Consider the following 27797-nt stretch of genomic DNA (forward strand, 5'->3'; position numbering starts at 1 on the left):
AAAAAAAACATATGGAGTATGCTGAAATGGCGAGTCAGGTGGAAAGTAAATCTGGGGGTATCCAGCAGTTTTTTACGAAATCTGTGGATGAAAAGACACGGAACGTGACGCGTGCTGAAGCAGTGATGGTTGACCTGTGCTTGGAGTTGAACTTGCCGATTAGTGCCATGAAATGTGAGTTAAACTTATTCAGTTTCTTTTTACATGTCTGATTTTTATTCACTGAAATATCAAACACTGGCTGTACTTCTTTAATTCAAAGTATTTTCAGTGTTGCAAGTGCAAATGTACATGTAGTATGATCAAAACCAGAATTTTATGATTAGTGTTGGGATTGCAGCAAAAAATTGATCATTCCACCGTTTTAAATACAATTATAAATATAATTTTATTCAGTGTCTCTTCTGAAGCATTATGCTGAAGTATTTATATATTGGGACATTGTTATCTTAATGTCGGACTCTCTTTGGCATGAAATAAGAATTTTTTTTTTTTTATTTTATTAGAATCCGTTAACAGGTAGAACATTTTGCCAGGCAATATACGTAATATAATACTTTTGAGGAGTTACATTCAATACCAATGATTGGTAGTCAACCGTAATGTCTGCAAACAGGGAACACTATTGTATTTATAAAAATGTGATATATTGTATGCTCTAGAAATTTGTTGAGTGGAAATTCAGTTGAGATGGCTGCTCGCGTTTTGTTTATTCAATTCACACAAAACAGTTCTTTTTAATCATTTAAATGTTAAACATATTGGTATATACACCTCTTTATCATGGAAATGCGCATAAATTAATGTTACTGAAAGTCATTCCAAAATACTGAACAATGTTTTCAAGAATACTGAAATTCAAAATTTGGGGTAGGCATCTCTGCTTCCATGCCTTTCTGCAATTACCAGTCAAAGGTAATTTATTATTTTCTGAAAGTTTCTCAAAATGTCTCAAAGTAATGAAAAGGCTTTTTGTAATTATGATGCAGAAGTGTTTGCATTATCAAAATGCATAATTATGCCCAAGTGTGACAGTTTGAGTTTACTCACCATGGCTATTAAAAACAATATGCGCTTGCGATATCTCGTCATTTACACAGTGATTCTTGTTAAATATTCTGCAACCCTCTAATTAATTGCACGGAGAAACATAAATGATCAGACTGCACACAAATTTAAGATTATAGTAATACATCAGCGCAGACAGTGAATGACACGTCGGATGTGTGGGGTTTAAAACCGTGACCGATTAAATAAGACTGCAATGACCGCCTCATTAGAGCTCAAGCTCTAAAGCACCAGCTCGCTCCGTCCTACTCAAATGCCTGCTCCATCTTAATGTTAATGCTTTCCTGTGGGCGAGACAAAAAGCATCGCAGCTCCACACGACTGCTGCTGAACTGCTTCCCACCTCAGCTCTCAGCCTGATCACTCTCGTCCATTTCACTGCGGGAGAATCATTCACGGGGCCCATATGAGATTTCCTACCTCTTATTTCCCCGGGGCTGCCTCTCCCGGCAATAACGCCTCTGCAACTTCATCCGTCCTGATGCTTGTCATAAGAGCATAACAGGCAACCTGTCACACAGTGTCAACAGCATGAGTGAGAAATAACAGGATTATGGCAGGAAAAAGGAGCAGCGTCTAATTGAACGGAAGGCTGAAATTGCTTTTCAGGGCTTTGGGGGGAAACGGGGGAAAATACAGAGTTTTGGTTAGAGGTAATTGCATCGTCAGGGTTATGATTCGATAACCATGTGATGTTTTTGTCTGTGTGTGTAGTTCTTGGGGTTACATGTGCACAGCGAAGGAGGAAGTGAAAACGCACATGACTATATGTACATCTATAAAATCCTGGTGGTTTTGGGAGGGATCTATGCCTTCTACATGATGGAGACCATATTCTCAATCATCACTTACAAGGACAAACACTCTCATCACCATGGAGTAAGTTGCTAATTGTGAGGACTATTAAATGCATAGCCTGTATGACACAAAACTGGCTGAGAAGCATTATTTCAAATACTGAACAGGTTTAGAAGTTAACAAACAAAATGGAGGCAACATTGAGGAGGTAAAATTCAAGCTGCCATGCTGTCTATTGCTATTCTTGGGTTTCACGTGACGTCACATCCGCCTCATTAGTCATTCAAAACTTTAGCTGGTGGTCTACCAAAGCTCAGTTGACAAAGCGTTTGTACGGAGAAGGTGCATTGCTCGCATGAAAAATGCCTTACGCTTGCGTTGTTTTAGGTTGTTCGAATCGATCAAACCGTTAAACTGATAAGTTTCTTCAGGGTTCCCTGTGAACTAATAAAGGGTGAACGAACACAGGATTTCACAAAAAGACATCCAGAAAGGTGGCTTTTGAACCTCTCAGTGAAATGGAAGGGAGCCGAGTCGAAGCATGCTCGAGTTTGCAGTGATCACTTGGTGAAAGGTTTGTATTTCCCTCTCAGCTATGGCCTTAGTGTTTTCCAAGTACTTTTCTTGCTATGTGTCATTATTTTACGGTACTTTTTTTAGTCACGAAGCGCTAAAGTCCCCAGCTGTTTCTTTGTTCACTCCTCACAAAGTCCATATGCATGAAGGTCACAACAAATTTCTTCCCCAGCCGTACAGTTACAATGTGCCGTGATCACTTCTCCGTCTTGGTTAACTAAGATCCAGGTCTTTAAAGGGGTTTCTGATGATCTTTGTGAATGATTTATCTGAGAGATAAGAGCCAACACAAGTGAGAATCAAAGACGTGAACGAAAAGCTTAAAAAAGAAAAACATACAACCCCGATTCCAAAAAAGTTGGGACAAAGTACAAATTGTAAATAAAAACGGAATGCAATAACTTACAAATCTCAAAAACTGATATTGTATTCACGATAGAACATAGACAACATATCAAATGTCGAAAGTGAGACATTTTGAAATCTCATGCCAAATATTGGCTCATTTGAAATTTCATGACAGCAACACATCTCAAAAAAGTTGGGACAGGGGCAATAAGAGGCTGGAAAAGTTAAAGGTACAAAAAAGGAACAGCTGGAGGACCAAACTGCAACTCATTAGGTCAATTGGCAATAGGTCATTAACATGACTGGGTATAAAAAGAGCATCTTGGAGTGGCAGCGGCTCTCAGAAGTAAAGATGGGAAGAGGATCACCAATCCCCCTAATTCTGCGCCGACAAATAGTGGAGCAATATCAGAAAGGAGTTCAACAGTGTAAAATTGCAAAGAGTTTGAACATATCATCATCTACAGTGCATAATCTCATCAAAAGATTCAGAGAATCTGGAAGAATCTCTGTGTGTAAGGCTCAAGGCCGGAAAATCATACTGGGTGCCCGTGATCTTCGGGCCCTTAGACGGCACTGCATCACATACAGGCATGCTTCTGTATTGGAAATCTCAAAATGGGCTCAGGAATATTTCCAGAGAACATTATCTGTGAACACAATTCACCGTGCCATCCGCCGTTGCCAGCTAAAACTCTATAGTTCAAAGAAGAAGCCGTATCTAAACATGATCCAGAAGCGCAGATGTCTTCTCTGGGCCAAGGCTCATTTAAAATGGACTGTGGCAAAGTGGAAAACTGTTCTGTGGTCAGACGAATCAAAATTTGAAGTTCTTTATGGAAATCAGGGACGCTGTGTCATTCGGACTAAAGAGGAGAAGGACGACCCAAGTTATCAGCGCTCAGTTCAGAAGCCTGCATCTCTGATGGTATGGGGTTGCATTAGTGCGTGTGGCATGGGCAGCTTACACATCTGGAAAGACACCATCAATGCTGAAAGGTATATCCAGGTTCTAGAGCAACATATGCTCCCATCCACAGTGGTAAACATGGCCTTGTCCCAACTTTTTTGAGATGTGTTGTTGTCATGAAATTTAAAATCACCTAATTTTTCTCTTTAAATGATACATTTTCTCAGTTTAAACATTTGATATGTCATCTATGTTCTATTCTGAATAAAATATGGAATTTTGAAACTTCCACATCATTGCATTCCGTTTTTATTTACAATTTGTACTTTGTCCCAACTTTTTTGGAATCGGGGTTGTACTTACACGGGCAAAAACAATACAGGATTCATTCGGCAGCGACTTGATACCAAGGTCCTTTACCCAGCCACATAGAAAAAAGTCGTAAGCCTCCGTACTCTTCCACGCTTTCATCTGTTTTGTGGTGTAGAAGGACGTCTGCAACACCAGATAGTTCGAGATGTCGGGGAACTCGACTGAAGGGTAGTTTTCGAGATCGTATGACAAATCCTTCTTTCCCAGACTGTAGGGGTCGATTCCATTGCACACAGCAATCTTCTGAATATATCTAAAGCGAGCAGTGGCTTCTAGATTACGAGCATACTCTGATAAGTTATCGCTAGTTGTTTGCACTACGGCAGCCGTTTTGGTTCGCTAGACCACCAGCTATTTCACTTCCGGTAAAACGGCTAAGAAAAGTCACATGACTGAAACCCAAGAATAAGAAGCTCCATATACTATATGTGGTGAGAAATTATAATGAATGAGTAGCTGATCTGACTCTACAGAGTGAGGTCATGTGTCATTTATATATACTGGATTTCATTACGACATATGGAAGGCACCCAAATTGGAACTGAAATTGATTCAGCATGTTCACACTGTCACCTAAATCAGATTTAGGCCACTTTTGCAATGTCTGAATATTGCTTATGTACAGTAAAGCCTTGCTTGCAGAAAGTTCATTACGTGGCAATTCATCCATGTAGTTAAATCCTAAGGTGTGGAGCTTGACCTGCTCTCCCTGTTGAAACTGAACGATCTGGCTGCCTGCCATTATCATAATAAAATCACAGTCCTTTCTCCAATTGTTGCTGTGTTTCCACTTCAGGAGGACGACGAGCCGCACCACTGTGACCATGGCAAAGTCCTGGAGATGTACCAGAAAGAGAAAAAGAACAAGAAGTCGACATCACAAGCAGATCTGGTAAGACATTCACTCTACGCAGCTTCATTAAGAAGAAATACGAGACAGGAAAAGTTTGGCCTGTAGCGAGAGGAAATGAGAGAAGGGGACAAACTGGAATGTGTGGAATCCCAAAGGAAAGAGCAAGCAAGCGGGAGTGCTGAAAATGTTCACTAATCATAAGTATAAAATAAAATATAAATGTATAATTAAAGTACTCCCATTGAAAATAGGATAATAATATAGTAATAACTTGCACTGAAATAAAAGTGATTTTACATTTTATTAGCTGACAGCATGGCTGTTATTTTTAATGACTTACTGACTGATCTGTCTCTGGATACAAGATTTTAAACTGTAATATAATTGAGAAACTATAAAATAGATGGATTCAGTGCAGTGGAATAGCACATGGACCGCCGCCTGCAGCTTCGCAAACAGGATTGGAGAGTTAAAGAGAGTTAGAGAGAGAGAGAGAGAGAGTGAGTTTAGGGAAACCTATCAGATGTTACTTGTGGTTGAAATCTGGCAAACAGCCAAAAATGATGAGCTATAAACCTCGACAGATATTTCTAGATTTCTATATTGTATTCATTACATTATAAATGCACAACAAGGCTAAACAAGCTAATTAACTACATTGTAGCTTGTAATATGAGAAGATATGATAAAATAAGAAGACCTTTATTATCCCACAATAGGGAAATAATTTGCTGTTTGCAGCAGCACAGTGGATAGCAGCAGAAGATGACATATCAAGCCTCATCTCATCTCATTATCTCTAGCCGCTTTATCCTTCTACAGGGTCGCAGGCAAGCTGGAGCCTATCCCAGCTGACTATGGGCGAAAGGCGGGGTACACCCTGGACAAGTCGCCAGGTCATCACAGGGCTGACACATAGACACAGACAACCATTCACACTCACATTCACACCTACGGTCAATTTAGAGTCACCAGTTAACCTAACCTGCATGTCTTTGGACTGTGGGGGAAACCGGAGCACCCGGAGGAAACCCACGCAGACACGGGGAGAACATGCAAACTCCACACAGAAAGGCCCTTGCCGGCCCCGGGGCTCGAACCCAGGACCTTCTTGCTGTGAGGCGACAGCGCTAACCACTACACCACCGTGCCGCCACATATCAAGCCACACAAGTAAAAAAAATATATATATTAAAAAAAATTATATATCTCATCTCATTATCTCTAGCCGCTTTATCCTGTTCTACAGAGTCGTAGGCAGGCTGGAGCCTATCCCAGCTGACTACGGGCGAAAGGCGGGGTACACCCTGGACAAGTCGCCAGGTCATCACAGGGCTGACACATAGACACAGACAACCATTCACACTCACATTCACACCTACGGTCAATTTAGAGTCACCAGTTAACCTAACCTGCATGTCTTTGGACTGTGGGGGAAACCGGAGCACCCGGAGGAAATCCACGTGGACACGGGGAGAACATGCAAACTCCGCACAGAAAGGCCCTCGCCGGCCCCAGGGCTCGAACCCAGGACCTCCTTGCTGTGAGGCGACAGCGCTAACCACGACACCACCGTGCCGCCGGCTTTAAGATTCAAATAGAAAATACTACGAAATGGGGAATAAAGCAAGCCGTCTATTGGCTTTCCAATTACGGAAAGCACAAAGTAGCAGGATAGTACACAAAATCAAAAACCCAGATAGTGGTGAAATCCTAACACAACCTACTGACATCACAGAGGCTTTTGCCACATACTATAGAAAATTATATGAGGAGCAGGTAGATCCATGTAAACATGACAAGATGGAGTCCTGTTTTAGATCCATAAACCTGGCAAAATTAACATCAGAGGAAGCTGATATGCTGTCTCTGCCAATTACAGAAAAAGAAATCCGAGACAATATCCTCTCTCTAGCCGCTTTATCCTTCTACAGGGTCGCAGGCAAGCTGGAGCCTATCCCAGCTGACTACGGGCGAAAGGCAGGGTACACCCTGGACAAGTCGCCAGGTCATCACAGGGCTGACACATAGACACAGACAACCATTCACACTCACACCTACGGTCAATTTAGAGTCACCAGTTAACCTAACCTGCATGTCTTTGGACTGTGGGGGAAACCGGAGCACCCGGAGGAAACCCACGCGGACACGGGGAGAACATGCAAACTCCACACAGAAAGGCCCTCGCCGGCCCCGGGGCTCGAACCCAGGACCTTCTTGCTGTGAGGCAACAGCGCTAACCACTACACCACCGTGCCGCCCGAGACAATATCCTAAAACTTAAAAATAATAAATCACCAGGAACTGATGGTTACCCAGGAGAATATTATAAAGCATCAGTGATGGCTGTTCCAGGTTGACAAAAATGGCTTCTTTAACTCCTCGCTCATACCAATGATCCTCTCTGGCTAGGATCGTTGGTATGAGCGAGGAGTTAAAGAAGCCATTTTTGTCAACCTGGAACAGCCATCACTGAACAGAGGTGGGGGTCTAAGACATCATTTGTCAACCATCTACAAGGCGGTACTGGACACTCTTCCCAGACGGCTGGGTGTACGCCAGGACCCAGCTGTTTTCAGTGACTCACAGGAGGACAGAGAGAGTCAGATTGCCATTGATCACCCTAACGGACAATCCTTTGATCACCCTAATGACTCTCCGTTCACACCCAGCCTCCAGTGACCCACACCAACATGATGCCACAATGACACCTTAGATGAGCTGGTCATCAGAATTCTGATTCTGATCGAGGAGAGGATAAATATCTGATACTCCCTATTAGTCAGACAGAACTGAGGAAGCCTTTTGGACGAGAGGTGAAACGTTTTCAAGAATCTTCAAGCAAGTCCAGTTGCCCATTTCTACCACCCACAGTTTACTATGACCTGGATGATTGTGAATCTTCACAGACAAGTGATACATAAACTGGTAAAGCCAGATCAAACCGGTTTTATTAATAATCGTCAAGGTGCGGCCAACGTCAGGAGGGCTCTAAACCTGCAATCTGTTGCGGCCAAAAGGACTACCCCTTCAATGCTTCTCAGCTTAGATGCTGAGAAAACATTTGATAGGGTTGATTGGTCTTTCCTTCAGCAGACTGTCAGACACATGGGCTTTAATGACACATTTATTAAATCACTCACTCATCCTCGCTGGCTCGTGAGAGCGTGGCACCTCGGCAGATGACCCTCCAGTTCGTTCTGTTCTCGGCAGTGAGCCAGGCTGTGCGGAGGTTGAGTCCGGCTTCTCTCAGGTCTGCCTTAAGCTGGTCAAGCCACCTGGTCCGGGGTCTCCCTCTGGGGCGGGACCGGTGGGGTGGGTTCCCTGATCAGGTTGGCCAGCTCGAGAGGTGGTGTTCTGGCTATGTGACCGAAGAGACGGAGGCGGGCTGATCGGATTAGTCTGGAGACTGGTGGCTGGTTGGTCAGCTGGCATGCTGTGGCATTCGAGGTGAAGTTGTATTATTAAATGGATACAGTATGCCTATTTTATAAAAACCCTAAATCTAGGGTTAGAGTGAATGGGCATTGCTCTGACTTCTTCCCATTGGGACGTGGCACCCGCCAGGGAGATTCTTTATCTCATCTCATTATCTGTAGCCGCTTTATCCTGTTCTACAGAGCCGCAGGCAAGCTGGAGCCTATCCCAGTTGACTACGGGTGAAAGGCGGGGTACACCCTGGACAAGTCGCCAGGTCATCACAGGGCTGACACATAGACACAGACAACCATTCACACTCACATTCACACCTACGGTCAATTTAGAGTCACCAGTTAACCTAACCTGCATGTCTTTGGACTGTGGGGGAAACCGGAGCACCCGGAGGAAACCCACGCGGGCACGGGGAGAACATGCAAACTCCGCACAGAAAGGCCCTCGCTGGCCACGGGGCTCGAACCCAGACCTTCTTGCTGTGAGGCGACAGCGCTAACCACTACAACACCGTGCTGCCCCGGAGATTCTTTATCTCCCTCTTTATTTGCCTTAAGCATAGGGCCACTGGCGGAATTAATAAGGACAAACCCACTCATACTGGGCATTCCTGATGAGGGAATGATTCAACACAAACTGGTTCTATTTGCCGATGACATATTGTTATTCCTAGAACATCCTATGGATTCTATTCCAGCACTTCTAACTAGTTTAAATAATTACAGTGTAGTGTCAGGATATAAGATAAATACCAACAAATCTGAGGCAATGATGATACAGTGGCGAATGGCCCCAGCAATTAGATGAATCGGTATCCTTTAGGAAATCCAAACAGGGATTTAGATATCTTGGGGTCATTCTGACACCAAAACCAGCACAGCTTTACAACTCCAATTATAACAAACTAGTCAAAGCGATCAATCAAGATGCAAGTAGGTGGGGTATGCTGCCTTTGTCCCTTTTTGGCAGAATAGAGTCGGTGAGGATGGATATTCTACCTAGACTCTTTTTCTTATTTCGATCTTTACCAATCCATGTACCACAATCAACACTTAAGCTTCTTGAAAAACGCATATCAACATTTATTTGGCAAAATAGGAGACCCAGAATACGCCTAAAAATATTGATGGCTGGTAAAGAAAAAGGAGGTTTGGGTCTACCCAATTTTAAAATGTACTACTGGGCAGCCCAACTTAGAGCAATAGTGGCATGGGTGACCAACGATAAAGAAACAGGATGGCTATCCATTGAACAGAATTCCTTAACAGGGGTATCACTATCTACTCTCCCTTTTCTTAGTAAGCAGGCTCAGAAAAAGATAAGAATTAATAATATTTGGGTTAAACACACACTAAAAGTCTGGAACAGTGCACAGAAGCAATTAAAAGGCGTTATAGCTCTATCAAGGGCAATGCCCATTTTTGGAAACATTGATTTTCTGCCATCTTTGACAGACTTGACATACAGGAGATGGGCGGAAAAGGGGTTGATTTATTGTTAACCAGTTGTTTGAAAACAACACATTGCAATCATTTTCACAACTCAAAGAAAAATTTGACTTGCCCTCAAATGACTGGTATAAATATCTACAAGTATGACATTACGTCACTGAGCACACAGATTGGGATGGTCTTAAAAGAGATCCAACTGAGGTTGAAAGGTATTTTATACATATTTATCAACAAAGCATCAGGTATCACGTGTATATATAAGAGTCTTATGAAAGACACATCAGACAATACCCTTCATATTAAAGGTGCCCTTCCACCAAAAACGTTTAATACTGGCTCTTTTTGTAATACCATAGTTCACTCCGAGTTGGCATGTGAAAATGTAATTCTACTCCCATTCCCTGTATTATCTTATGAAAGAAAATAGTCGGAAAAATGAGCGAATCTGAAAAAGCCCTACGAACTTGCGTCACTTCGAAAATTAGTATTTATGGCCTCGCCCACCTTGGCTTGCGACCGCCCACGGGAAGAAAGTTCGTATTTAAGCGCGAGGAGAGATAGCAGAGCCCATCTCGTCAGTAGCTAACGAAGAGGACCTAACAGCAAGTTGAAAACATGTCTGAACAAGTTCGTCCCTGTGTTATTTGTGGCAGTAACACATCGTTAGTCTGGTTAACACCAGACCATATCACAAGTGAGATATGGTCTGGAATCCGCCTATTGAATTTCTCGTAGGGGAGGTGTGGTTTACGATTGTCAATGGCCGTTTATTGGACGTTGCGAATGTCTGTCATTTGGCGTATACGTAGCCCATGGCCAATCATGGCAGTTGTACCCGGTGACGTAGTTAGAGCGACGAAGAAGACAAAGAGGCAACTCTTGATAGCATTTTCCTGCTCTGGACCAAGCTGTGCCGTAGAAATCCCGAGATCGCCTGCCTCCTTTACCTGGTCTTCCACCAAGGCAGTCAGCGGCGAGTACCGCAACGACCGGGGTTTGGCTAAACCCCATCTGCTTAGCCACTAAGGGGGCTAGTTGGTAAATGAGACTTTTACCAAACCCTGTCGGGAGCAAGGCAAAGGCATCTGTCTTCGTGTCAACGAAAGACTGTAACGCCAAACGCTGTTCTTTTTTTTTTTTTTTTTTAAACAAACTTTCGCTCTAAACTATTCAGAACAGCGTCTAAAGCTTGATCGAAAGTTTGGTTCGTATCGCTCGCCGCCATGTTAAATGTGATCCGTAAACAGTCCCAAATAAACTACAAGCTTCCGTTTGTCGAGTAGTACGCGTCACCGTCTTTCCACCCCTCCCCACTCTCTGATTGGCTCCCTAACTCAGGCGAGCCTTTAGACCATAGTTTCCATGCTGTCTTTTCAGATCGGAACGATTGTGCAAAGCAGCATGGGATTTCCCAGGCTACATCAATGTTGTATTTCTTGCCCAAGATAGAAGAGGTGAAGAAGAAATGGTTGGAATTTATCTTTGGAACACCACCAGCGAAGTATAATGCAGCGTTAGTACTGTGTTCTGATCATTTCAACCACAGTGACTTTTCAAACTTCGGTGCCTTCAGTAGTGGTTTTGCTTTGTGGTTGCATTTAATCCCTGGATCTGTACCGTCAAGACGATCGGCCACCAGCTCACAAGCTGTAAGTAAAACATGAACTTTTTGTTCGAAGGTTTTTGTTACAAAATAGCATGTTCATATTCGCCACGTTAGCATGCATGACATGGTCACAAGCTAGGCAGGGCTGAGAGTTTTCCGCTTTTTCTGAGTAAAAAACGACCTTTTTTATATTATGCCAAATCTGTTGAGAATTTTTTTTTTTATTAATTTCGGGGGGTTGGGGTATGTTCCTTCATGCTGTTCAAACTTTATTAACTCCAATGATGTTTACACATTTTTTGTAAGTCGCCATCTTTAGTCTCGTTTAAATCTCGTTGAATGTGATGTAAAATTCGTGTTATCTACATTGTTATTGGTCAAAACATCAATGTCGAGACCATAATAGCCAATCAAAACAGTTTTTACAAAGACACCCACATCGGCTTGTTCTGACCCACTGGAGGTAGCATCACAGTGCTGTTAACCAATCAGAGGTAACACATTTACATGTCATGAATATTAATGATAAGAGCTGAAATCCTGTCGTTCTCCCACCACCCACTCCTCCACCAAACTAGAACAGCCTGAAACAGGAGAACCACAGCATTTTTTTCACCAAAACCGGCTCACAGGGCATTCATTCATACTAGAGACCACCGCACAATTAATGAAAAAACGATGCAAGGAGACCTTTAAAAGTGAATGGGAATTGGAACTCAATACAATTATAGATCATGACACATGGGAAGATGTATGTTGAGCAAGTCATAAAGGGATTGGAAGTCGGATGTGGAAAGAGTTTGACTGGAAGGTGAAAATAAGATTCTTTAGGACACCTCTGAAGGTATCAAGGTTTAAAAACAACGCCCCCAATATCTTCTGGAGGAACTGTGGCATGGTGGGGGACCATACCCACATGTTTTGGGACTGCTCTGTGATACAGACATATTGGAAAGACATTAAAGAGGAATTGGACAACATTATCAGGATGGATATCCCTCTGGACCCCTTAATTTTCTGATTGGAGAAAGTGCCGGAAGACTTGCTTTCTAAGGACCAATCTTACACGTTACATATTCTATTAATAATTGCAAGAAAAATAATCACTATGAATTGGATGCAGCCTAGTACCCCTACAAAAGCCCAGTGGATGCAAAAAATCAAACAGGTCTATATCATGGAAAAGATGACTGCTATTTTACAGTTGAAATGACCACTGTTCATAAGAAGATGGACCCCTGTCATTCTAGGCCTTAATTTAGAATAATACTTAAAAATTACTGTGCGACATGCGATGGTTTATCTACTCTGATTCTATGTAACCAGTATGTGTTGAATGAAGTTCATCCACAAGGTGACCCTTTTTTTTTTTTTTTAACTTCTCCTTGAGTGTGTGTGTGTGTGTGTGTGTGTGTGTGTGTGTGTGTTATTGTTTGCGCTGTATTGTACTGCTAAAATTGCCTGCAAAGTTTCATTTGGGCAATAAAGTTCAAAAAAAAAAAAAAAAGGCCCTCGCCGGCCACAGGGCTCGAACCCGGACCTTCTTGCTGTGTGGCAACAGCGCTAACCACTACACCACCATGCCATATACAGGGTGTCTCAAAAAAATTTACTCACACTTTGAATGACAAGAAAACCATTATTTATGAACATAGAGTGAAATGGAATAGCTTCAAATACAGAAGACAAATGTAATTGAAGAATCATGTTCGCAAATGTTCAAATCGATGACCGTTATTGTCCAGACAACACTGATAACGCGCACCAAGGGATTCGCAAACGTCACGAAACAGGTCATTAGGAATATCGCGACATTGTCTTTCAATTTCCAATTTCAATGCATTAGTTGTTCTTGGTTTGGTGCTTCCTCTCTTCCAAACTAAGTTGATTTCCTGCCATGCTGTGATTAATTACACCTGCAACACAAAAAAGGCAGCATGTTAGGGACAGTTAAAGTGTGAGTACATTTTTTTGAGACACCCTGTATATAGTGTCGCTTTATCCTGTTCTACAGGGTCGCAGGCAAGCTGGAGCCTATCCCAGCTGACTACGGGCGAAAGGCGGGGTACACCCTGGACAAGTCGCCAGGTCATCACAGGGCTGACACTTATGGCCCTTTTCCACTACCCTTTTTCAGCTCACTTCAGCCCGACACGGCTCGCGTTTCGACTACCTTAGAGCAGCACGACTCAGCTCGCTTCAGCCCTGCTCAGCCCCCAAAACTCGCACGGTTTTGGAGTGGGGCTGAAGCGAGCCAAACCGAGCTGAGTGAGGCTGGGGGCGTGAGCAGACACTCCCCTGTGCACTGATTGGTGAGGAGGAGTGTCCTCACACTCCCACACATGCCCCGCGAGCACGCTGGGATCTGTAAACACCGTAAACCCGGAAGAAGGAGAATTACGAGAATTATGAAGCCTTATGCGCCTCGCCTCATCTATACGCTCTTGCCAGTATCTGCTGGCGTTGTCGGTGACAACAAGCCACAGCACCAAGACCAGCAACACTAACGACTCCATGTCCTCCATGTTTATTGCTTACTCTCCGGGTTGTGAGACTACCGCTTAAAAGGTCACTGATGTCACGGTTTGCACCGCCTAACGACATCACCTGACGTCCACCCACTTTCGCTAACTCCACCCAATGTGTCCACCCACTTCCAGCCAGCACAGTTCAGCGTGATTGTAGTCGAAATGCAACGCCAATAGCCCCACTCAGCTCGACTCAGCCCAACTCAGCACGGCACGGCTCAGCCCAACTCAGCCGCATTGGTAGTGGAAAAGCAATAGGCAATAGACACAGACAACCATTCACACTCACATTCACACCTACGGTCAATTTAGAGCCACCAGTTAACCTAACCTGCATGTCTTTGGACTGTGGGGGAAACCGGAGCACCCGGAGGAAACCCACAAGGGTTCTACAGTGTAGAAAATACAAAATACATAAACTATAAATGAGTCGAGTAGGGGTGTACAAACTTTTGACTAGTACTGTATATATAAAACTGCACCACTGTACGAAAGGAGTCATCAGTAAGACTGAATGTTTTAGCTCACTGTGCTGTGACTCACTCCCAGAGTGTCCTTTTCTTCAGTAATTTCGCTCCTTGGGTTCAAGACCTTTTCCTGTGGCAGTGATCCTGCTGCGTGAATAACAGTCTTGTCTCAGTAAGACATGTGGCTTTTCTTTGCTTGCAGGTAGATGGCGAAAAAACGTCCGTCGCAGAAGCAGAAGCAGCCCCTCGCGCAAGAGGTAAAGGTCCACTGCTGCATCATTCCGAATCACCCTGAATCAAGCTTTGCTGGCAGATGACCACACACGTAATTAAACGTCAATACTTTGGCAGTAGAAATGGCTACGGCTGCACAGATCGTAGCACATGCCTAACTTTTTCTCTCTCCTCCCATTCAGAGCAGCGCCTCCTTCCGTATATGATTGTAATTGGCGACAGCATTCATAACTTTGCAGACGGCCTGGCCTTGGGCGCTGCCTTTTCACTCTCCTGGCGCTCAGGATTGGCTACGTCTGTGGCTGTATTCTGTCATGAACTGCCACATGAGCTGGGTGAGATGAGCATTTACAGTCCTGGTGTACATTTACTCACCAAAACCGAAATAATTGTAGCCAGGGGTTAAAGCGGTGAGTCCTGTGTTTGGCTCGTGGTGTGCTGAACAGGAAGAAGAGCTGAGCTTCAGCACTGTAATTGGATCGAAAAGTAAATCATAGCATGGTGATAGCGATGGTGACGACGATGATGATGATGCAATAGTGTCAGACTGCTTTACCAAGAAATGATTTCTTTTGTTTGTTAAAAAATACTCCTACAGTCTGCTGTGAAAATATATTTGGTCGTAAAATGCTTGCGAGTTTAGACCTGGATTTAAAAATGTTATTTTTAACTCATCCGGCCGACAGGTGATGAGTTTACGCCATCGTGTGTTGTTCGTCCAACATCGTCCACGTTTCACGAAAATCGCTTCTTCTCTCTCAATTCTTCACTGATTTTTATTCTTTTTGGCAGGAAGGTAGGTCTGCCTGGGGTGCATATAGCTTCTACACAAATTTGCATAATTGCAATTAATAATGAAGATAAGGCGTAATGAAGCCCTAACAAGCAGTTTGCACACAAATCGCTTCTTCTCCCTCAGTTCTTCACCAATTTTGATTCTTTCTGGCATGAAGGTAGGGGGACCTAGGGTGCATATAACTTCTACCCAGATTTGCTTAATTATAATTATTAATGAAGTTATGGACTAATTAAGCCTTAATGAGCAGTTCAATAAAAATCGCTTCTTCTCGGTCAATTCCTCGCCGTTTTGGATTCTTTCTGGCAAATAGGTCGGTATTCCTAGGGTGTATATGGCGTGTATATAGCTTGCAACATTTATTGCGCAAGGTGGCCCACTTTAGATCGTTCCTTCTGGACTAGAAGGAGTGAGCTACGCCGTCATTGACCCACTCGTTTGATTTTCTACGAGACGTTTTAACGGGGCGGCACGGTGGTGTAGTGGTTAGCGCTGTCGCCTCACAGCAAGAAGGTCCGGGTTCGAGCCCCGTGGCCGGCGAGGGCCTTTCTGTGCGGAGTTTGCATGTTCTCCCCGTGTCCGCGTGGGTTTCCTCCGGGTGCTCCGGTTTCCCCCATAGTCCAAAGACAATGCAGGTTAGGTTAACTGGTGACTCTAAATTGAGCGTAGGTGTGAATGTGAGTGTGAATGGTTGTCTGTGTCTATGTGTCAGCCCTGTGATGACCTGGCGACTTGTCCAGGGTGTATCCCGCCTTTCGCCCGTAGTCAGCTGGGATAGGCTCCAGCTTGCCTGCGACCCTGTAGAACAGGATAAAGCGGCTAGAGATAATGAGATGAGACGTTTATTAACGTATGAAAGGAGTCTCGAGTGTCACTGCTACTTCGTAAAAGAAGTAAAACCGTAATGTTTAGTTTTCAGGACAGATGACTTTCTTTTCCAGTTTCTCTGTTATATGACAGAGGATAGAAAAATTGGCACCCATGAAAAAAGTAGGGCTCCTCCACGTCCTAAATCTTTGTGCTCTATTATGGCACCATATTAACGTCATCAGCGCAAATATAATAAATAACGTCCGCGCTCAATAAACAGATACAAGGCCTACTGACTGTGTAATGTGCACTGCGGGTGACCACGACATGGTACGAGTGAGAGTTTAATTAGAAGGTCAGTTACTCTTTTCCACACAAATCTAAATGTCTCAAGCTGTTCATGATGCACAATGATTCAATCTTTTCCTCATTTCCTTTTTCAAATGGGTTTTCAAACGCAGAGCACACTGTGTATCACAGGATGTCTCTCATTTAAAACGACGCTAGTGCACATCCTACTGCTTTTCATATTTAGCCGAACCCTAGAAGATGAGCTGCCATGAGGAATAAAGAGGCGGAGAAAAACGTACAGAACATTATGATTTAAGTGGATGCATACTGTTGTGTCAAAATATAACTTGATTAAAAGGTATACTTAAGCAGCACTGGTGGGGTTAGTGTCCCTTTTCTTATGACTTTATTTATAATAATGATCAAAACCCATCGACATCATTTTTGTTCATTTGAATTTGTATGAAATTTTCAGGAACTCAGATTCCATTAAGTAAAGCATAAAAAAAAAAACACTTTATTGGCATGCTGTTAGAGAAAAATAATCAACCTCGTGGTGTGATGAAGCGGAATTACTGTTACCAAGCCAAAGTGGATTATTTTCTAATAGCGTCACACCCCAGTGTTTTTGTGGGTTTTTTTTTAATTCCTCTTATACAACAGCTGCTGTAATCATTCATTCCTTCACCAGCCACTCTTTTCTCTCTTGAAGTCATTAACAAAAGAAAAAACAAGACAGTCAGTGACGGCGTAGCTCACTCCAGCTCCGCCTAGTCCTGAAGGAATGATCTAAAGTGGGCCACTTTGTGCAATAAATGTTGCAAGCTGTATACACTATATACAAGCTATATATAAATGCCACATACACCCTAGGAATACCGACCTATTTGCTAGAAAGAATCCAAAACGGCAAGGAATTGACCGAGAAGAAGTGATTTTTGTTGAACTGCTCATTAAGGCTTAATTAGTCCATAACTTCATTAATAATTGTAATTAAGCAAATCTGGGTAGAAGTTATATGCACCCTAGGTCCCCCTACCTTCACGCCAGAAAGAATCAAAATCGATGAAGAATTGAAGGAGAAGAAGCGATTTGTGTGGAAACTGCTCGTTGGTGCTTAATTACTCCATATCTTCATCATTAATTGCAATTGTGCAAATTTGAGTAGAAGCTATAGGCACCCTAGGCAGACCTACCTTCCTGCCAAAAAGCATAAAAATCAGTGAAGAATTGAGAGAGAAGAAGCGATTTTCGTGAAATGTGGACGACGCCAGACGGATGACAGACGACACATGATGGCATAAACTCATCACCTGTCGGCCGGATGAGCTAAAAAGAAACGCAGCTTGTCATGTTACCAAGAAGCCAGAAAGTATGTTGTCTTGAAGACTTTCCTGTGGTGGAAAACCTAAAGTTATAGCTTTACCTGTGAGTGTTACAAAGTACTGACACTGGAGACTCCTTAAATAAATGCTAACTTCACCATATCACCAATTACACACTTTTAAAATGTGTGTAACACTGTACAAGTCGCTGTGTAAGTAGTAAATAGAAGGATAACATATTAGAACAAGTGCTTTAATATAAACTTTGGAGCTGGAACTATTGTCAGAGCTGCTGTCGAAAACTAATCAACTATTTCTGAACAAATATCATATAAAGTAACCATACATGTCAACCTATACGGAATGTCCATATTTTATACGGATTTGATTCAATAAATGTAGTATACGGGCGTACAAATAGTTATATGGATTCTTTAAAAAAACTTCAATATTTATTTAGAGCTATAATCAATTCCCACGATGATAAGAGGGCATAACATTTACAAACGTACTGTACACCACTGAAAGCACAGACAGCCAGTAAAGAGTCTTATGAAATTGCGCGTTATCTTGTGGTAGCAAGACTTCGTTCCACTTCTGATCATGCGCACACTGCATTGCAAGAATCCCGCCAACCGGGAAGTAACATTTTGTTTGAAAAGCGTATTTCCACCTGAGCGACTGAAAAGATTCTGAATGGGCACTCCGGCAAGATCAACACAGACACTTGCTGTGACATGCAGCCTAGTGAGGTATTGGTGCAGACTGCTAAAAAAGCTGTCATGGAGTACAATTCAGAACATTAGAGTGACACTGTGTTTTTGTCAAACATTGGAGCTTTGTATTCATTCTGAAGGTTTATTGTTATTAATATTGAATAAAAAGTAACTGGGATATATCATTGTTAATTATCATTCAAATTTTAGGTAGATTATTTTAATTTGCATCTTATATGGATTTTATAAGGGAAATACGGATTTTGGAGGTTGGTTATACAGGTTTGATTGACCAAAGGTTGACATGTATGAGTAACTTAACTGCCTGAGGAGATGATTGTATCCATTAAAGGAAAAGGCAACTTTTGTACAAAACCAGGTGTGTAATAGGAGAAAAACATATACGTAATCAATTCCGTTAATTATTTCCATTATATATCGAACATGAAAAAATATTTTTAGCTTTGAAATCATGAATTGACACAGAGGAGTCGAAGTTGGAGGAGTCAGCCATTTTGAGATTGTGGGCAACTATAAACCAATCAGAATCTTTCGTTAATACGCCTCCCTCTGATCTGTGATGTCACTGAGCCCATGAAAACAGTGTTTACAAGCAGATCACTGTGATGACAGTAAGGAGTCCCGGCGGGTGGCTTGTATTCGATTCGTTTATATCCCGACCTTGTCAGCTGTCAGATTTATGTTCATGGACCCGGTAAGCTGGTAAATAATATTTTTTTTTTTTCTTTACCAAATTCTAACAGAAAACGAGAGCGCCCGAAACGGAAAACCGAGCTGAGCCGCTTCGCGCATGCGCAGTAGGCTTGGTAGGACAAATCCAAATAGGAGTCATTCAGGATTCAGCCATGTTTTTTTGCTCCGTGTTTTTACTCGACCAAAGTTATACAGTATTATGAGCTTTAAGTTGCATAAATAAAACCATTTGGTGAAACTCTGAAGAAGCAATTGTACTGGTTTTTTACCTTATTACCATGAAGCACTGAAGAGTTCTTTTCAGTGGTGGGCCGCATGACGTCACGCAGTAGATCAATATGGCGGAACGCATCCTCGCTGAGCTCAGTGCAAGCCCATATTATTAAAAGTTAAAAGATACTGTTATGCGGTCTGTTCTTTCTCTATAAATTCCATGATCGATTACTTTATATATTTATCTATCTATTTGTGGTGATTTTGTATAAAAGTTGCCTTTTCCTTTAAAATGTCGGTATGGATATAATTGGTTGTTAAATGAAGCTAAAATGGAGAGAGTGTACTAAATTAGCAGCAGGACAAAAGGGGAAACATAGTTGTGATCTTGTGAATTACTTTTTAAGTACTTGGGAAGATCTAAATGAAATTGTAAGAAGGAAAAGTGTACATTTGCTCTGTGAGCTGAATTCCAATCTATTTTACATGCTAATAATAAGACTAAGAATAAAAAAAAAAAATAGAAATGAATTTGAACGTTGCAGTCAGTTGTCTTAACATCGAAGTGTATTTTCTGTTGCTGCTGTGTGCAGGTGATTTTGCTGTGCTGCTGCACTATGGCCTGTCGGTGAAGAAAGCTCTGCTGTTAAACGTGGGCAGTGCTCTGATCTCCTTTATCGGCCTCTACATCGCTCTCTCAATCCCCACCAACACTGCAGCCAACGAGTGGATAGCAGCAGTCACGACAGGCCTCTTCCTCTTTGTGGGACTTGCAGATATGGTATGTACTGTACAGTATATGATGCATGTGGGACATTCCACCGAATGGGTGGCATTTGCTTGTTGTACCACTCCCAAATTAAACGTAATTTGTTATATCTTTTCAACACTGATTATAATAACACACATTTAACTATTCAAAAGGCTCAGGCTACGTTATTTTTTTTTTACAAGGTTTGGAAGTCAAAGATGGCTGGATTTTTTTTTTCAGTCCTGTTACCAAAACTCAAGTGACATCTGAAAGTAACAGGACTGAGTTTTTAGCCTAGGATTAGCTAATACATGGAATTAAGCCACATGGCGTCATCGCTAATAGCATGACCACACTTGGCACATTCTAGTGATTTTACCAAAAATCTGTATTTTTAAAATAAACAAATATCATCTAAGAAATAATTGAAGTAACAGGACAGCATGTTGACATTGACCGTATCAGTCAACGTTAAAAAAATCATCAAATATACAGAAAAGTAAACGAGTGAACTCTCTTTTGGTCTTCCCATGGCCTTCAGAAGACACAACTGATGTAACTTCCTGTTGAGCATGTGATTTATGGAATGTTCCAAATTTCTCAGATGGGGTAATATGTTTGGGTAACAGGACTGAGTGAAAACCCAGGGACACGACTGAAATGTGTATTTTAACTAAGATATTGTGGATTTCTTATGAAAAAAATTTATTTAAACCATGGATAGGATATGGAGTCACACAACAGTGCAAAAGAAATCCTGTTTCTGAAGGATTTTAATCATAATATTTCATAGTTAAGTATAAAGTTAGAGTGCGGGGACAGGTAACGTGCTATTTTTCAGTGTTTTAGGTAGTTTTTATTAATCCTTACAATTATATATCTTAAATTTGAAATCAGATCAAGGTGCAGGACATTCTGCATAATAAGGAAATGTATTTTAAAGTATATTTTTATGTGCATTTATACATATAATTTTCTAGGGACGGAAATAGCACCGATTCAGTGGAATGGCTCATCTGCAGATGACAGCAAACGCTTGCACACCTTCATTTTTAAATGATGAGACCAAAGACTCTTAAAGAGAATCGATTGCACCTGTCTAAATGTCAGTGAAGCAAATGTTGACTTTTCACTCATTAGACACATTATTACCTTGCCCACGACGGCGTAAGCGGGGTGAGGTATTGTACTGTAATTAGTGCGGTTTGTTTGTTTGTTTGTGTCTGTTAACAATCTAGCGTCTAGACAGTTGCACCGACTGACTTCAGATTTTCAGGGTAGGTGGGCAATGGTCCGTAGATTACCTGATTAAATTTTGGGGGTAATTGGATCAAGGTCAGGGTCACCAGAAAGGTCAAAATCATATCTTTTGCGATAACTTTCTTCAAATTCATGATTTTGACTTCAAACCAAAACCAAAATGTGCATCTTTCAATTCTGCTTCCAACCATATGCTGCATGATGGGGTAGCTTGGACAGTCTCCATAGCAGTTGGGGGTTAAAAGTCAGGGGGGTTAAGGTCATTGGTCAAAATAACATTTTCCATTATAACTCAAAAACGGTTGCCGATAGACAGATGTTTATTATTATGAGCATATAGGAACTCCTATATGGCCTTTCATTTGGCACCATGAGCTTTGACCTTGAGTGACCTTGAAAGGTCACTCAACCTCATCATGCATGGCTTTTAGCCAACTCGGTGCTATGCGCCTCATCGGCTATCAGTACATGTATGACTCGTAGAATAATTGTTTTATTTTATCCACATTCACTGGATTTTGATAAACAGAGCATTTTTATTTTATTTTATTTTTTTTACAAATTTGATAAATAAAAACTTTATACAAAATCATTTCTGCTTAGAATGTAAACAAACCAGTGAAATGATGGTAGCAATTTGTGGAAAATGCTATAATATATAAACATTGATTATCTCATTACAGTGGCACCTATTGAAGGGTGGGTATATTAGGCAGCAAGAGAACAGTCAGTTCTCGAAGGTGATGTGTTGAAAGCAGGAAAAATGGGCAAGCGTAAGGATCTGAGCGACTTTGACAAGGGCCAATTTGTGATGGCTAGATGGTCTGAGCATCTCCAGAATGGCACATCTTGTGGGGTGTTCCCAGTATGCAGTGGTTAGTACCTACCAAAAGTGGTCCAAAGATCTAAAGGACAACCGATGAACTGGCGACAGGGTCATGGGTGTTGAAGTCTCAATGATTTGCATGGGGCACGAAGGCTAGCCCATATGGTCCAATTCCACAGAGGCGCTACTGTAGCACAAACTGCTGAAAAATTTACTGCTGGCTCAAACAGAAAGGTGTCATTATTAACTTTGTAGGATATCTGCAGAAACCTTGCCTTTAACACTAAGGAGAGAAATTCCTCTATAGTTGTTACGTAGGCTCCGATCTCCTTTCTTAAAGAGAATATTAATGTTAGCATCGACAAGCTCTGATTGCATGTGCTTGGTTGTCTTCGAGGAACTCATAATCTAAAGGTTAGAGAAGCAGCTTTGGGACCAAAAGGTTGTCGGTTTGATTCCCTGGATCAGCAGGAATGGCTGAAGTGCCCTTGAGCAAGGCATCTAACCCCCAACTGCTCCTCAGGCTGCTCTAGGTATGTAGTACATCGCTCTGGATAAGCGCGTCTGCTAAATGCCATTCATGTAATGTAATGCCCACGATAGGTTAAATAAAGTTATCAAAGATGCTCTAAAAGAAGTTCCACCATGGACAAGCACTTCTGGAAGTGTCCCATCTGTCCCAGGGCTTTTTTTTTTCCAAGCTTTGTGTTCTTAAGAGAACTGTCCAGCTCAGCCATAGTGACTGGGTTATCCAATTCTTCAGTGACTGGTTGTTGTTCAGTGTTGTCGAGTATGTCTATGTCAGCAACACTAAATTGATTGAGTAGTACATTAAAATAAATGTAAAAAAAAAATTAAAATTGAGTAGTACGATAAAATACTTAATTTCCTTAATATCGTCTGTAGATGGCGGCACGGTGGTGTAGTGGTTAGCGCTGTTGCCTCACAGCAAGAAGGTCTGGGTTTGAGCCCCGTGGCCGGCGAGGGCCTTTCTGTGTGGAGTTTGCATGTTCTCCCCGTGTCCGCGTGGGTTTCCTCCGGGTGCTCCGGTTTCCCCCACAGTCCAAAGACATGCACGTTAGGTTAACTGGTGACTCTAAATTGACCGTAGGTGTGAATGTAAATGGTTGTCTGTGTCTATGTGTCAGCCCTGTGATGACCTGGCGACTTGTCCAGGGTGAACCCCGCCTTTCGCCCATAGTCAGCTGGGATAGGCTCCAGCTTGCTTGCGACCCTGTAGAACAGGATAAAGCGGCTAGAGATAATGAGATGAGATGAGCTCATCTGTAGATGTCAGTAGTTCACCACTTTGAAGTCTGATTTGGTGTGAGCTTTTAGACCTTGGGCCATAGACAGCATTGAGTGTGGTGTAAAATTCACGCTAGTTCTTCTCCTGGCAGTATCTTTCTGCTTTATTCTGGAACCAGTTATTTTTAAGCATTATTATTAAGTGCCCGTCTCCACTTGTTTTCTTTTTGCCGAGAAGTCTCTGTATGTCCTTGTCCTGAACGTCAAACCAGTCCTTCAGTGTCTCTTTCTTTTTCCCCAAACACATGCTTTCCAGCATCGAGAAGCGCATCCTTAATTTTAGACCAGCTGCCTACACATCCAGGTAATTTCTCTTCCAGAAACAACCTCCAGCATTTCTTGCCTGTATTTGGTCATGGTGGTGTCTAGTTTCTTGGGTGGCTTTAAACCTTGTCCCTTTCTCTTAAAGTGCATATCATGGGTAAATTCAGAAGAAATATCAATGTAATTCTCCTATTTTATATTAAACTTTGGTCAAATATCTGTAACATTCTGCATTCTCTGCAATTTTTTTTACCTTGCGCAGTACCAGAAAAAATCAGTTGAAATCAAGCCGTTTGAGGCGAATTGGTCCGCCTCTGAAAAAACTTTGCATTTGGATTTCCCGGCAAACATTGATTTTCGTGACGTCGCGTGCGGGACGCCTCCTTCTGAATCCTACGTCAGCGCTGGTTTGTTTGAGAAGACGACCCGGTGGTTTTCTGCAAATTTCTTCAACATTATCGCGTAATTATTAAAATGGTTAACACGCTAGGAGGGTGCAGCAACACCAATCTTGATGGGATTAGTACTCATCGTTTTCCAAAAGACCGGACAATGAGAGAGAAATGGGAGCGCTTGGTCTATACAGGCTGTGCACTGAAACCATGCAAGCTCTCACAGCATGCTGGTGCTTCTGCAGGTAACGTCACGAATCTGGCTCCAGACTCCCTTGGGATTTTTCCAGACACGTTTTGTTATTTTATTTTTTTCTGCTGTAGACAGATGGCCTTGTGCAAAGTTACCCTTCTGGATGTGTGTAAAGGGACATACTTTCATATTTAAAAAAACCACGAAATTGGTCCAGAATATGCACTTTAATGAACAGTAATGAACATTTACAGAACAGTAGCCTATCATCAGTGAAACAATCAGCCATAAAGTTGGTCACTGTTACGCACTGGCTTACACTATTATTGGCAAGAACATGATCTAACTGATGCCAATACTTGAAGCGCATGTGTTGCCATGTGTTCTTTAGGCAGTTGTTTAGTTGGAACAGTCTGGAAAGTTGAAAGCGTGTGCAAAATTCCAACAGCATAAAACCATATGAGTTCATGGCCAGGATTTCTGATCTTTTCCAATACAAGCATTAAAGTCTCCAAGAACGATAATGCAATCATCTTTGGCCTCAGTAATGCATTCTCAGAGTTTCTCATAAAATTGTTCTCTCTCTTCGGATGATCTTTCGGACATTCACACTGATAAGAGTCAGATATCTGCCATTATGTAAGTTTATGCAACATGCCATCAGTTTGTCATTGGCAGGTAAAGGGTTTTATGCCCTTGAATTTGTGAGATATGGCAAAGCCCACACCAGCTGTTTTGTCCTCCGCTCCATATACTGTGTGTGTGTGTGTGTGTGTATATATATATATATATATATATATATATATATATATATATATATATATATATATACACACACACACACACACACAGTGGGGCAAAAAAGTATTTAGTCAGCCACCAATTGTGCAAGTTCTCCCACTTAAAAAGATGAGAGAGGCCTGTAATTTTCATCATAGGTACACTTCAACTATGAGAGACAAAATGGGGGGGAAAGAATCCAGGAAATCACATTGTAGGATTTTTAATGAATTAATTGGTAAATTCCTCGGTAAAATAAGTATTTGGTCACCTACAAACAAGCAAGATTTCTGGCTCTCACAGACCTGTAACAACTTCTTTAAGAGGCTCCTCTGTCCTCCACTCGTTACCTGGCTTAATGGCACCTGTTTGAACTCGTTATCAGTATAAAAGACACCTGTCCACAACCTCAAACAGTCACACTCCAAACTCCACTATAGCCAAGACCAAAGAGCTGTCAAAGGACACCAGAAACAAAATTGTAGACCTGCACCAGGCTGGGAAGACTGAATCTGCAATAGGTAAGCAGCTTGGTGTGAAGAAATCAACTGTGGGAGCAATTATTAGAAAATGGAAGACATACAAGACCACTGATGATCTCCCTCGATCTGGGGCTCCACGCAAGATCTCACCCCGTGGGGTCAAAATGATCACAAGAACGGTGAGCAACAATCCCAGAACCACACGGGGGGACCTAGTGAATGACCTGCGGAGAGCTGGGACCAAAATAACAAAGGCTACCATCAGTAATGCACTACGCCGCCAGGGACTCAAATCCTGCAGTGCCAGACGTGTCCCCCTGCTTAAGCCAGTACATGTCCAGGCCCGTCTGAAGTTTGCTAGAGAGCATTTGGATGATCCAGAAGAGGACTGGGAGAATGTCATATGGTCAGATTAAACCAAAATAGAACTTTTTGGTAAAAATTCAACTTGTCGTGTTTGGAGGAGAAAGAATGCTGAGTTGCATCCAAAGAACACCATACCTACTGTGAAGCATGGGGGTGGAAACATCATGCTTTGGGGCTGTTTTTCTGCAAAGGGGCCAGGACGACTGATCTGTGTAAAGGAAAGAATGAATGGGGCCATGTATCGTGAGATTTTGAGTGAAAACCTCCTTCCATCAGCAAGGGCATTGAAGATGAAACGTGGCTGGGTCTTTCAGCATGACAATGATCCCAAACACACCGCCCGGGCAACGAAGGAGTGGCTTCGTAAGAAGCATTTCAAGGTCCTGGAGTGGCCTAGCCAGTCTCCAGATCTCAACCCCATAGAAAATCTTTGGAGGGAGTTGAAAGTCCGTGTTGCCCAGCGACAGCCCCAAAACATCACTGCTCTAGAGGAGATCTGCATGGAGGAATGGGCCAAAATACCAGCAACAGTGTGTGAAAGCCTTGTGAAGACTTACAGAAAACGTTTGACCTCTGTCATTGCCAACAAAGGGTATATAACAAAGTATTGAGATGAACTTTTGTTATTGACCAAATACTTATTTTCCACCATAATTTGCAAATAAATTCTTTAAAAATCAGACAATGTGATTTTCTGGATTTTTTTTTCTCGTTCTGTCTCTCATAGTTGAAGTGTACCTATGATGAAAATTACAGGCCTCTCTCATCTTTTTAAGTGGGAGAACTTGCACAATTGGTGACTGACTAAATACTTTTTTGCCCCACTGTGTGTATATATATAGACATACGCACACATGTGAGTACATGGTATGACCCACATATATGGTATGATGTATGAGATGTTGGGCCTCGAACATAATGCACCATGTTCATGGTTTTATAAATAGAGCACCTTACATAAGCAGAGTAAGTACAATCTTATAATAATCCATCATCCTGTCAGGAAAATACCAGTCATTCGATTAATTTATAACTGTATGAAAGATGGTTACTAAGTAAATCAGACACTCACTAAAGCACTGCTGCATCTCTGTTTGCTCTCATCTGCAGCTTCCCACCATGATGCACATGGAAAGCAAGAAGCCATGGTTGACACTCTTGCTGCAGAACTTGGGTTTGCTTTCTGGATGGGGCATCCTACTGCTACTCTCTATTTATGAGGACAAGATAAAGATCTAGGAGAACATATATACACTCTCACACACACAGCTGATGGTTGGTTTATTTTATGTCTTTTATATATAGTCCAAATTTTTAGAAAACATTCTTATGAAAACAGATGTAAAGAGGGACAGATACACAAAGTGGGTCATGTCAAGTAAATTTGACTGTTGACGTGAATTTAAAAAGGCAACAGACTCATTGTGAACATCATGTTTAATGACAATTTTGGAGAAATGCACATAAGCTAATTGGAAATTAATTGGAATATTATCAGACCTACCAAGTGCAAGCAGGTTGGAACGGATGGAGGAGAGTGTCCGGAGTGATTTGTGACCGAAGGTCGCCAGGAAGAGTGAAAGTGTGCAAGACAGTAATAAGAGCAGTGACGTTGGAGGAAGTGACACTGAAAAAAAGACCGGAGGTTGAACTGGAGGTAGCGGAGG

The 27797-nt window shown here is 42.1% G+C and overlaps 1 protein-coding gene across 1 annotated transcript in view; it reads left to right on the top strand.

Annotated features, from left to right (window-relative positions):
• slc39a4 (solute carrier family 39 member 4) overlaps window positions 1–27369 on the top strand; it is a 78469-nt gene extending 51100 nt beyond the window's left edge. Inside the window, exons 7-12 of the mRNA XM_060942238.1 lie at window positions 1783–1947; window positions 4869–4964; window positions 14612–14666; window positions 14826–14978; window positions 20102–20289; window positions 27241–27369. Of these exons, the coding sequence (XP_060798221.1) occupies window positions 1783–1947; window positions 4869–4964; window positions 14612–14666; window positions 14826–14978; window positions 20102–20289; window positions 27241–27369 (786 nt within the window). The remainder of the gene's footprint in view (window positions 1–1782; window positions 1948–4868; window positions 4965–14611; window positions 14667–14825; window positions 14979–20101; window positions 20290–27240) is intronic.
• Window positions 27370–27797: the final 428 nt, after the last annotated feature.

This window comes from Neoarius graeffei, chromosome 16, assembly GCF_027579695.1.
Source record: "Neoarius graeffei isolate fNeoGra1 chromosome 16, fNeoGra1.pri, whole genome shotgun sequence".
NCBI classification, from domain to species: Eukaryota; Metazoa; Chordata; class Actinopteri; order Siluriformes; family Ariidae; genus Neoarius; species Neoarius graeffei.